This window comes from Bombus huntii, chromosome 14, assembly GCF_024542735.1.
Source record: "Bombus huntii isolate Logan2020A chromosome 14, iyBomHunt1.1, whole genome shotgun sequence".
In the NCBI taxonomy this organism is placed as follows: domain Eukaryota; kingdom Metazoa; phylum Arthropoda; class Insecta; order Hymenoptera; family Apidae; genus Bombus; species Bombus huntii.
Genome location: NC_066251.1, coordinates 9,609,876 through 9,622,297, shown reverse-complemented (window position 1 = coordinate 9,622,297; position 12,422 = coordinate 9,609,876). Strand labels below are relative to the sequence as shown.

General features: G+C 32.9%; 2 protein-coding genes and 1 long non-coding RNA gene across 7 annotated transcripts; 2 read left to right on the top strand and 1 right to left on the bottom strand.

Moving 5' to 3' along the window:
* The first annotated feature begins 199 nt into the window (after window positions 1-199).
* On the top strand, window positions 200-1,710 carry LOC126873245 (uncharacterized). Its single transcript, XR_007692347.1, has 2 exons — window positions 200-341; window positions 430-1,710. It is a non-coding gene; the product is annotated as an uncharacterized LOC126873245 (long non-coding RNA).
* LOC126873236 (forkhead box protein K1) lies at window positions 875-5,316 on the bottom strand. Of its 3 annotated transcripts, none has more exons than XM_050633915.1 (6): window positions 5,125-5,316; window positions 4,572-4,906; window positions 3,515-4,237; window positions 3,159-3,418; window positions 2,767-2,869; window positions 875-2,682 (listed from the first exon to the last, which is right to left on the bottom strand). In XM_050633915.1, the coding sequence occupies exons 1-6, from the start codon at window positions 5,239-5,241 to the stop codon at window positions 2,508-2,510; spliced, it is 1,713 nt and encodes a 570-aa protein (XP_050489872.1). In that variant the 5' UTR covers window positions 5,242-5,316; the 3' UTR covers window positions 875-2,507. The 3 variants fall into 3 exon arrangements, with proteins under 3 accessions (XP_050489872.1, XP_050489873.1, XP_050489874.1); XM_050633916.1 differs by having other exon boundaries at window positions 4,572-4,955; window positions 5,125-5,283; XM_050633917.1 differs by lacking the exon at window positions 5,125-5,316 and having other exon boundaries at window positions 4,572-5,081.
* Window positions 5,317-5,782: 466 nt separating this feature from the next.
* On the top strand, window positions 5,783-12,283 carry LOC126873230 (gamma-tubulin complex component 6). 3 transcript variants are annotated; one of them, XM_050633902.1, is made up of 15 exons: window positions 5,783-6,605; window positions 6,696-6,910; window positions 6,996-7,231; window positions 7,317-7,446; window positions 7,568-7,927; window positions 8,086-8,196; window positions 8,285-8,455; window positions 8,529-8,827; window positions 8,986-9,205; window positions 9,289-9,520; window positions 9,608-9,809; window positions 9,892-11,236; window positions 11,358-11,567; window positions 11,634-11,806; window positions 11,885-12,283. In XM_050633902.1, exons 1-15 carry the CDS (start codon window positions 6,377-6,379, stop codon window positions 12,207-12,209), a joined length of 4,458 nt encoding a protein of 1,485 aa, XP_050489859.1. In that variant the 5' UTR covers window positions 5,783-6,376; the 3' UTR covers window positions 12,210-12,283. The 3 variants fall into 3 exon arrangements, with proteins under 3 accessions (XP_050489859.1, XP_050489860.1, XP_050489858.1); XM_050633903.1 differs by having other exon boundaries at window positions 5,785-6,605; window positions 7,568-7,888; window positions 9,605-9,809; XM_050633901.1 differs by having other exon boundaries at window positions 5,786-6,605; window positions 9,605-9,809.
* The last annotated feature ends 139 nt before the right edge of the window (window positions 12,284-12,422 follow it).

The window sequence follows — 12,422 nt, the reverse complement described above, 5'->3', positions numbered from 1 at the left end:
ACTCTCTACACCCTCTTTCTTCTTCGCTTTCCCTCTTGCCCTCTCTCACTTCCCTTTTCTTCCTTCTCGTTTCCTTTCTCTATTTCCCTTTCTCCTATAATCCCTTTTTCCATATATACTTGCTTTTTTACAAGTACCCTTTACTTCCCATCATATCTCTCGCAAACATGTACCTTAACTCATTATAGCGAGCCTGTCTTATTTCTCTTATTACGTTCACTTCTTCCACATTGTATAATGAAGGTGGAGATAAGTGTATGAAAATATTTATTTTAATCCTCGTGAAATGGACGTTATTATTCATACCATGCTCCAAGTTTTTCTTCTTTCTTTTACTTATGGTTAGTAGAATTCATTTCTGACTCTCTGTTTTTCAAAATTTATCCGACAACAACATTCGTAAATAATAAATGATTAAATGAATTTTAGAAAGCAAGAGAGTCGAGAGACCGAGTAAGAAGATGTCAGCAATTAAGGACAATATCTGTGGATAATTGTTACGGGTCACAAAAAAAACCTAAAAAAGAAGAAAGAAAGAGAAACAAATATGCATATCCGAAGTCGAAATCGTAAAACAAAAATACGGAATTTTTTATACAGAATAAACGTTTTCGATTATTAGTATAACTTTGATGATCCGAATTTAAGGGTAGGAAAGTTATTTTTGGGTAGAAAACAGAAACATCTTGTTTCCCTTAAGTTTGATGAAAAGATAAAAAAAGAAATAGAAAAATAATCGATTCAGAGGATCGATTCGTTGGATAGATTATAATTGATATTTCAAGTTATTCAAATAACCGATGCATCGTTCTACCTCGCTTCTGCTCTTCTCGTGAAACGATACCGATATCTCGTTGATATATTACTTGCTCGATGAAAAACAGAATAACATTTATTTAGTTTGATTTTGCAATACAATAATTATCGACAGTGAAAAACTGAATACAACTCTTTCGTTTTGCTATGTCAATCCAAATGTGCAACCGAAATGCGTTCCTGTCAAGTTTGAAAATCGAAAAAAAAATTGAAAAGTCCTGATAGAATTACTCCAGTTTGAGCTAATCGTTACATAATTTTGAATTTTACACCTGATCGTCATTTTAAATTATCATTTCATCTTATTGTTCATCTATCTCGTACCACGAGAGCAAGCAGACATTTCTCGATTTTGTTCAACACAGAGAGAAACAGTTCGAAGCAATGAATGTTCGTTTAAGAGTTTATTTACAAGTGGCAACAAAAATACTATCACCTCTTCCTGTATGATTATAGTATGTTAATATCTTCGTTAGATAAACAGGCACGTCAGAAAGAAATTTCGATCGACGTATTCAGCATAAGATTATTGCTTGTTCTTTTTCTTTTCTCTTCGTTCTTTCATTTCTTTCTTTTTAAATAGAAACTTTGTAAAATCATACGCAGAACTATAATCTAAAGTTTGTCTCTACGATTCGCGAGCATTTTCACTGAACGCGAATTGCGTCATAATCAATTTCATTGATCGATTCATACAACGTGAACAATCAATCGACGAGATCGAAGAATTGGAAAGAACCAGTGAATATTCCTCTTTTTTAGCCAATAGTAACCGGATATTAAACAAAAACAACGTGTACCAGACCAACGTGGTTCAAAATTTTATAATTCAAACTCATATGAGCTTATTTACGATTGAAAATATGTATAATTTTCAACAAATTTCTCAAACAAGTTCATTTACCAGTATTGGCATCGTCCTAGAACAGGTGACCTTTTCTTTTGCAAAGCACTAAGGCGAACAACGTGAGCTGTTTTAACATAATATTTCCTTCTATTGAGATTCAACATCTTTCGAATATACTACGATATAACTTCATCCAAGATGTTTCTTATATATAATACTCTTCCACGAGTGTTACAAATATTTATTCCCTCTTATAAATACATCAAAGCTCCCGTCGCCTCCTTGTACCTGTATGTCATCAAAGAAAAACATAAAAAATTTACTCAACGAAACACGTGTATGTGCATACTGATGATCATGACGACTGAATAACCCTGGTACTACGTCAGCAGTTGATTCAAGTTCAAAAGTTGGAGAAAAGAAAAGATACAACATCAAAACTAGTTTTCAGAATGTGAGACGAGGGAATAACTTTGTCTGCTCTCGCTTTTCTTACGAATATTCCACTTGTTGCGTAAAACAGTAAACTGTATCGAGTATTTATCATACGCAGAAAATAAAGTAACCACTATGTGGTTAAATGAAAAACAGTACAGAACTGAGTGTGTACATGTACGTATTTGTCGGCGCGCGCGCATCAAAGATGAAAATGTATGGAAAGATTTAAACGTGGTATGGATATGGGCATCGATTCGAAATTCTGAACATTAAGCGTGCACGTGTTTACGGACGCACACACGAACAAGTGTGAGGTACACGCGCGTGCAGATATATTTGACAATGAGCGAGTAGCGCGATGTAACAAAAAATGTCCTACGTAACGATAGTCTAGGACAACGATGGTTCAGTGGTCGTCCATATCATGAACACGTTGACGTTTCGTCGATGGAGGTTGGTGTTCAGGTGGTTCAGGACTTTCAACAATGGCGAGCGGTGCTGGTGATCCGGGAGAACTATCCGATTCCTCGTGTGAACGCTTCGCAACTCCGACGCCTGCGTCGGGACCAATAAAGCTTCCACTGAATGTGATGGTACAAAATGACAATCAATTTCAATGAATCGATAGAAGAATACAGCAAGGAAAATATTGAGTACGGACGTACCTATAATTATACGTGGTCTGTACAATAACAGGAGCTGGGCTATATTGACCAGCTGGGGAAAGAGAATGCTCTTCTGTAGTATTTCCAGATACGACGTACTTATCTAAAAAAATATCGTAGTATATTTAAAATGATAGATACTTTTATGATTGATGACGACGGTAAGATATATGCGTAAAGCCGTGGACATACAGAGAGTGGAAAGCGGTAAGCAGCAACATCAACATTTGGAGTATTGATGTTGCCTATACCATCACTTATTTTACCGCTTTCTGTATGTCCACGGCTTAAGAAACTACCGGTAAGGGAGCGAATACAACTTGTAGTATCTGAAAAGAGTTTTTTCTCTAAAATAAGAAACATAAAAAAAGCCATAATAAAAACACTATTACCTTCTCTGGTTGTATCACCACTAACACCGTTCGTGACAACAGTAATCTGTTGCATTAGGCGACCTTTGTGAGACGATTGACTCGAGGATGCATAAGGATGACCAGGTGATCCTGGTGCGGACTGACTAGTCAACTGACCAGCCGGAGAAGATACAGTACTATCTGGATATGATTCTGGTCCTGGCGAAACTTCTCTGCTAAGACATTCTGGTGTCATCAAACCACTAATTCCGACGTGAGATGGAGAAGCAGGCGCACTTCTATATGATTTGAAATGTTACAAGCATTAGATTAGAATTTTTAATAATCGGTATATATGGAACTGGAAAATAAAGATACTTATAAAATTTATCTACCTGGATGAAAGTCCAAAAGGAGCTCGGAAACATGGAACTCCACGTTGTCTTCTTTGTCTAAATGCTTGTTCTATAAGTTTTGCTTCCGATTGAGGATCTATTCGCCAAAAAGATCCTTTACCTGGTTCTTCTTGGCTCCTTGGTACTTTGATAAAATAACGATTCAACGAAAGATTATGCCTTATTGAATTTTGCCATCCCTTATCTGCAGTTCTATAATATGGGTAATTCTTGGTAATATAAGAATAAATGCCAGATAACGTAAGCTGTTTATCTGCAGCAGATGCTATTGCCTGAACGATTAATTGCGCGTATGAGTATGGAGGTTTAGAATCATCTTTCGGAGGACTACAATTCGCTGTTGTACCAGGACTTATTTGTCTATTAGAACTTTGTCCACCCTCGTGTCTCTCCATATTAGAATTTTGTGAGTCATTTGCAACAGCAGCTGCATACACAGCCACCATCTGTAGATCTGCTGATATGTTTCTCCTTCCTTGTCCTGCACGTGGACTTGCAGGACATGAATTAGCAGCACTTATTGTTCCAGTAGGAGAAGGGAATGGGCTACTATAGCCTGCATCCGGAATATTAATACGTAAAGGTGGTAATGGTGCTCTATGTTTTGGAGGAGAGCGCACACATACATTACTTTCTTCCTGTTCATCTACCAACGATTGAAATACAAGTCTTATATTTGTACTTGGAAATCTCAATGTACATCTGAAACAGAAGAAACATGCGACTGATCAAAGAGAATAAAGGAAGAAACAAATGAAGTATCTGAGAGAAAGTGCAAAGAACAAGTAAAGCTTTTAAATAAATTCTCTGCTTAAAATTGTTTGCATGGAATATCACAAGACAATTTTTTATTGTTATCACGTATGAAACTATGAGATATAATTTGAAAAAGACAACATCGCCAAATGATGAGGCTATCATAAGTCATGACTGAAAAGAGACTGTATAAAAACCGTATAACAAGTTTGCCAGTGGCATGCGAGAAACGTGCAAGAAAGGTTAAGTCGGCTCGATAAAGCTCCGAAAGATATCTTACGTCTTTGGTAATCGGAACTCAGCCGCACTCTTTCGTTGGAAAATTCCATCAACAAAAACACCATTTTTACCATTGCAAACCATAAAAAAATACGGGTGATCATAGTAGATTTCAAGGTGTCGTCGTGAGATAAAGCTGGAGTGGCCCATGTTGACGTCGACCTCACCCTTGCTGCTGTTACGTCCGATAGTGATACTATGCTGTCTAACCATGTATTCAAACTCGCGACCCTCTAACCGTGCAATCGGTGCACCTTTTGCTTCCGGGTTCCACTGCATCTTCGTCGGGCTGGCCGGTGCCGACTTCAGTGCCAGAAGGGCCCACGCGTCGCTCTCCTGAGTACGGGAGTACGTAGTAGACATAGCACCGAGTAAGCGAACCCTCCTTTGGGATAGAATGAGAGAGGGAGAAAAAGGAGAAGTAGACAGATATAGATAGATAGTCAGATAGATAGATAAATAAACGAATAGATAATTAATCAGATAACTAGATACATAGATGCGGATAGAGAGCGATAAGTTACCGCCAGAGGAGGAAACAATCCTAAAATTACCTTGTATATGCACACCTTGCAAACTATAGGACCGAGGATTAGGAAAATAAACGGATTGATTAGAAGATTACACCAATTAATATCGACGATAACGCGAGGAACCACGTGAAATAGCATATGAAATTCAATTTATTGAAATAATCAGTTGCCGTATAAATTCGACAAGCAGCCAATCGAACAATCAATCGATTAATCGACTGATTAACTGATCGTCTGACAAATTGATTCGATTGATCGATCGGCCGGTCGACTAATCGACCGGCCGATTGATTTTAACGTAACGGTGCAACTGAGTAAACTAATTGAATATCTAATGATTAATGATTAATCGGATTATTAAACAAATATGTATGATAATTACAAAAAGCGTAAGAATCGATATATGAACTATTCATTATAATTTCTTATGGAAAAGATGGCATCCATATTGATTGAATCAATATTGATGAACCAAATGAAATGAATGGATAAAAATATACATACATATGTATGCGGTAATATACGAAACGAAATTTGTACAATCAACTTATATATATATAGCTGATATCACACTATTGTTTTTTTCTGATTGATCCGTAAAACGATATTTAGTATTAAAAATAAAAATTTTTCTACATTTCCTAGAAATTAATTGATACATATTTGTTTATTATATTTCCTCTATGTTCTTTTTATTTAACTTCTCGTATTTTTTTCTAGTTCTTTTCTGCTGGTTCGCATCGTAAAATCTATTCAAACTAAATATAAGCGTAACTTTTCTTCTAAAAATATTGTATTTTCTGCTTATTCTCAATTCGAAAGATAGGGACTAAATACCACGTGATGTAACGCGCGTTGTATTCTTCGATTTGAAAATGAAGTAACGTTAGGATATCAAATAAAGCAGTCTTTAATATGGTTGTTGAGGTTAATGACGTATAATTCGAATTTGTCGATTTACTTTGATAGAAGTTAGTAACATCTATAAACATTGTTATAGTAGGGTCAAAACATCAATTATGATACAAATGACGTTTTGATGTTAATTTGAATTTAGCTAATGCGCATATATTGGAAAATATGTCAAATACAACGTATCCTTATGTGCTTATTTGTACTTGTATAACAATAACTAAGAATGAACAAGCAAAAAACACAACATATGTGAAAAACTATGAATGAGTATTATCGTTGTATTATATCAAACGATTCTGTTTGTTAACCAACAGTGATACAATTATTTGTCTGTGTTATACAATTTGGACGTGCAGTCATGAACGTTCAAGAATACGTTTGTGCCAATGACAAAATCAGTGACCGTTATAACGACGATGTTTATGGTCTCGTAACTCAATTGAGTAGGAACATATTACAGGCATATCGATCCTCCCACCGAAATGTACAGTTTACTTATGATCATGATATCAAAATAATTAAACACCTTCGAATCAAAGCTTTTGAAATATTACTGAAAAAATGTGATCGTTTGATCCCTAGCCAAGGTGATGTTAATACCTGATTATGCTAGATGTGTTTCATATATTTATTTAACTTTCAATTCAGCCTTTCTTTAATCTTATTCATATCCACAGATTATGAAGCACTTCAAAAAATAGATCCACTTTTAGAACTACAAAAGCATGCTTTTGCATTGAAATTGAAATTAAACCATTCGTACAATGCTAGGATGTTAGAACATTTGTTGGAAAATCTTGAAGAATTCCCATGTGGTGAACTACCAGTATTTTCTATTTTGCAGCTACTAATGCAATTAAAAAATTGTAACATTAATCCTGAGCCATTAACGGTAGGATTTAAGCTTTTATATTTGGAAAGAAGATGGATTTTTAGAATTTCATAAATGTATTAATGTATTTTATTACAATCTGTAGAATATATTTTATTTCGACAAAGCAAATCCTGCTTTTCCTGAAATCACATACAATAATAATAAAATACCGCCATTCCAAATATACCCAATGGAATGTTTCATATCATCGGATAAATTTGAAGCAACACTCGAAAGATATCCAGTTAAAAGAATTGCACCTACAAATATTATGAATGAATTCAATTTTTTAGATAATTCAATAAAGTCCAAAGCCATAGTTGGGGTTGAATCCATTGAGTAAATTATATAAATAATATTTTATCCTTATTTTCAAGTAGTCTTATTGTATATATATATAAATGTGTGTGTGTGTTTTTTTCAGCATGTCTACTACATGTGATTTTATGTCCAATCATATATTTGATAAAATATCATCACATATGCTTTTATATCCAAACCAACAGTATACAATAAATTCAGAGCTTAATATACATATTTTACAAAATAATATGGTAAGATATAGATTTAAACTTTGTATTAAATATATGTTATGCAACAATTTAAGTTAAATATGAATTTTTAGATAAATGATGAATCTGTTTAAAATTTTTCTTCGGATGATTTATTTTGTAGATTGGAAGCAAATGCGAAAATATATGCAGCTTTCCTTTGGAAAAAGGAGACACAACAAATTATTTGTATCTCCCTTTTATGCAGACAAATACAGATGAAAACGGAAGTATTATAGATACATGGAAAGTTTTAGATCAAAGTGTTAGCAATGAATCAAATAATACTATGAACGTTTGGAGTCATATATGGGATCAAATCAGTGTTACTAATACTCTACCAACTGTAAATCATCAAACATGGGAATGCTTTGGAGAGATACAATCTATTAAAGAATTGATGTTTATAACAGATACTCCAATTGCAGCAATACATCTAGAAAAAGTTAAGCAAATGAATGATTTATTTATAATCTCGGAAGAAGTAAGTAAATGTTATAAAACATACACATTGAATGTAATATAAATTATTTTCAGTATATAAATCCAAATATTCATTTTATCTTCAATAATTATTTCTTAAGTAAAATATATATTCAAGCATTTTGTTACTAATCATGTATTTCTTGTTTTTTCTTGTAGTTAATGAATTCTTCGCTTCTTTTGGAACAAGTGTCAACCAAAGAATTTATATGTGATGTAAAATCAATGTTGCTGGGAATAGAATCAAATTCCTTTGAGTATAGATGTGCTGTATGTGTTTTTATTAATTTTAATGTGAAGCAACAAAAAATCTTTTAAAAAAATTCGTTTTTTAAATTATTTATAAACAATTTTTTAGACAGGATTTATCTTACGAAGAAACATTAGTGTATATGGTATAAGTCCAGAATCAATAAAGAAGATTTGTCAGGAAGCTATTAATTGGGGTAATTGTTTTAAATTCTTGTGGAATCTAATTACGCACAAATCACAAGGTAACAAATTACCACAAGAAGGACTAATATTTAAGGTTTGTAACAAAATTGGATACAAAATTTAAAAAACAAATAGACTGTTACATTTATACTATTATTATTTTATAGGCTCTATGTACAAATATCAAAGAATTATTGCTTTACTATCAAGCAGCACTAATAAGAATTTTTACACATGAAAAAGAATCAGAGGGAGTATTAAAAATATTTCAAAAAGTACGTTCTGTGGCTAAATTAATCACTAAAGTTGCTAAAGTTTGTGAACCTTACAAAGAAAATCAGTACATGTCCCGAGAAGGAAGTAGCATTCTTACTAGAATTTATAATGAAGCAATTAAAGTGACAGATGCCAAAATTGCTTTGGTATTTTATTCATTATTAAAATCTTGCTGTGAAGTTTATTTTCGGTACGTATTATAGAATGTAATAAAAATGGTGTATCCGCGACACCAGGTGTTTTTCTATCGTCTTTATTACCATTTATCTGTATATTTTACTTCATTATGTAATCCGTTTACTTGCGAACATGGAATGTTGGATAGTATAATTAAATTGATTGCAACAGATTTTTACAGAAATGGATATTTGAAGGTATATGCGACGATATATATGGAGAATTTATGATAAAAACGCGTCCACAATATTTACGTAATAGAAGTCATAAATTTTGGACAAAAAGTTTTAGCATTTGCAATGATGAGGTGCCAGGTTTTTTGAATGATCTAGCTGAATCAATACTTCAATGTGGCAAAACAGTAAGACTTCTAAGAACTTGCGACTCCAAAGTAAGCATACTTGATATATCATATTGTAGTTAACTCTACTACAGACAGCGTATTGTACTGATCTCTGTATCATGAGAATTTAGAATCCAGTATGCCGTGTCTGTGTAACTGAGCAACCAGAAATAAAAGTTTGCTTAAGCATAATGTCGTTACACGAGCAGTCATCAAGATATCGAGAATATGAAAAGAAAGGTCAAGCTGCACTTGGTTCGATACTTTCTCTTTCCACAGCTATCTTAAACCAGAAGCAGTTAGAAAAAGAAATGTCAAAAATAACTATACTTTCAGAACGTGATACATTATTGAAACTTCGTGGTAAGTGTACTTTTATTAGTAACTAAATTTATCTATAAGTAGACGCATTGTTGCTATGAACGTTAGTTGTCACAAAATTATTAGAAGACAAGGAAGAACCAGGGGACACAGTAACAACAGTAACACGAGTAAAACAAAATATTTTAACAAGTCCACAAGAACAAGTACTTACAAATAACTTACAATCAAATAAGGCTGAAGAAATTGAGTTATCAAACAAGATACAATTAGAAATCGAACAAGATAAAGAAGAAAGTAGAATAAAGGAAAGATCGAAATCCTTAGAACGGTATTAAAAATTAATAATTTGCTATATTATTAATATTCAAATCAAATTAAAAGTATAACATTATAATTTTAAACACTTACAGAACAATTGTTTGGAATTATTATGAAGGTTTAGCTAATGATATTAATAAACGATGTATTCGTTCACAATGGCGGAAGAAAAGAATGAAATTGTATAATGAAAGAGTGGATACATTAAGTAGAGCAAACCAAGAATCAAGGAACGAGTTTTTAAAAAAAACTGAAGGACATAATTGTGCAATAACTTCAGATTTTTTTTTAATTGAAACTCCAATCTCACTTGAAGATGAAAATAAGAATTATACGAATACATCTTATCAAACATCAAATGTAATGTCAATACCGTCTACTCAAATTAATCAAGATTCAAGGCAAAGTTCTTCACTTGAAAATTATGCACATAAGAGAATAATAACCAACAATAATGAGAAACACGAATTTCATAATTTCGAACATCTAGAAAAACTAAATACGAATCCGACCTCAAAAGTTTCGTCAAATAAAAATACAACAAATAAGCAAATGAATGAGATTTTAGAATGCCTATTAGTTCATCGCACACAGTCATCAGTAACAGAAAGACCCACTCTTTTAAACGTTATGAAAATCGATAATATTACAGAATCTCAAATTGACGGCGTATGCATGCGACCATTAGATTATAATATGACGCCAAATAACAACGAACTTGATATACGTCAAATCGAATTTACCTCTGTTACGCATGAAACAAATGAAACGGATACTCGTTGCTCTCAAATTATAGCCATCACAAATAAAGAAACTGACTTAGAAACACCGATGTCATGTACAACGGATAATTTTACTACTTCATCAGTACAGAGCCCCATTTCAACATATAATTTAGAAGACCCATCTCCTTCGGAAATTTCATCTACAATAATATCATCGAGTTCGACTCAGTTAATTACGAAATCATCTCTTGCCATGAAAGGAGATTCAACATTTTCTGATTTATTTGAATTGGCTCGCGATGAAAAAAGTAATAATGCATCGTCAGTAGCTCCTTTGAGTATTACCGATGTCGAGATAATTGATCATATTTCTCTTCAGGCCTATTTAGAAAAGTCGATTCGTATTCCTCTCAACGTACAGAGCCGTCTCGTTAACAATGCTATTATCAAATACTTTTTGAAAGAAAACAACTTGCTCTCACATTTGCATAGTTTACGTAGTTATTTCTTTTTGCTAAATGGGGAATTTGCAAAGAGCTTAACAGATTCCCTGTATTCTCGTTTATATGAAATCTCAATACCTATCGAACTATTTAATTCCGCTACTTTGACTAATCTTCTAGAACGAGCACTCGTTAATTCGTTTAACAATGTTTATATTAATTCGGAACTTCTCAATCTCTCAGCAACGGACACACCAGCTCAATTACACGTAAATTTTTTATCTTACTCTGTCCTTCTTGTTATAAAATTATACTTTTTGGATATATATCGCAAAGTTTCATTTTCTTCAACGAAATCAATACATCTTACTTATGATGAAATCTTTACAGATATCAGATCCAGCTGCATTGGATTGTCTTACTCTCAACTATAAGATAAATTGGCCACTTAATATTATACTTGATGAGACAGTCATGCAACAATACAGTAAAGTATTTAAATTTCTAATAACAAGCGGTCGAGTTTCATGGGTGTTGCAAGAGGACTTTAATATTATGAAAAGAGAACGAAAAGCAATTACATCAGAACAGTATCATAAGGTATCATCATATCTTATGATTTTTTTTAGAAGTTCTAATGCAATTATTAATCTTAATTTGTTTTAGCTGCAGTTATATAGGCATTCAATGACACAATTTATGAATGCGTTGCATAATTATCTAACGTGTAGCGTGTTACACGCAAGTTGGGCTGAATTTGAAAAAGATCTGGAACATTCTTTAACTGTAGATCAAATTTATATGGCACATGTAAACTATATAAAACGCATATTATCAAGGTATTTTCTCTGAATTAAAGCGAAAAATATATACGAATGTAAAATGTATTAATTATTTTTAATGATTATTCTTTCCAGATGTATGCTGAATAGTCGTGGAGAAAAAGTACGCGTATGTTTAACCAATATATTTAAAGTCATTTTGAAATTTCATAACAGAATAAGATCTCAAAACTGGGTAATGAAATCTACAGGATACGTACATCCTAATTTTAAAAAACTGGAACAAATGTATCAAGCATTCTTTGAGTTACGAGCATATATGTCGCACGTTGCGTTTAAGTTAGCCACTAGCGGATACCAACCGCATTTAATGCATTTCCTAAATGCTCTTAATATAAATCCACTGTATGATTTAACCGCTAAAAGTTGTCGTAACACTGTAGGCTCTACAGAGCCTTAATATAATACTATACAGCTTCTTTCCTTTCATTTCAAATTTAAGAATTTACTATGCCAATATCCTCACTGCTGTAATCTTTACATTTTTTGTTCTTCTCAAAGTTATTGTACATACAAATAATTAACAACAAACAAAAGATTTTTCATAAGTTTTTGAAATATATTCATAAGAGATTAATGATTGCTTTTGTTATCAGAATTGGAAAGAGTAAGG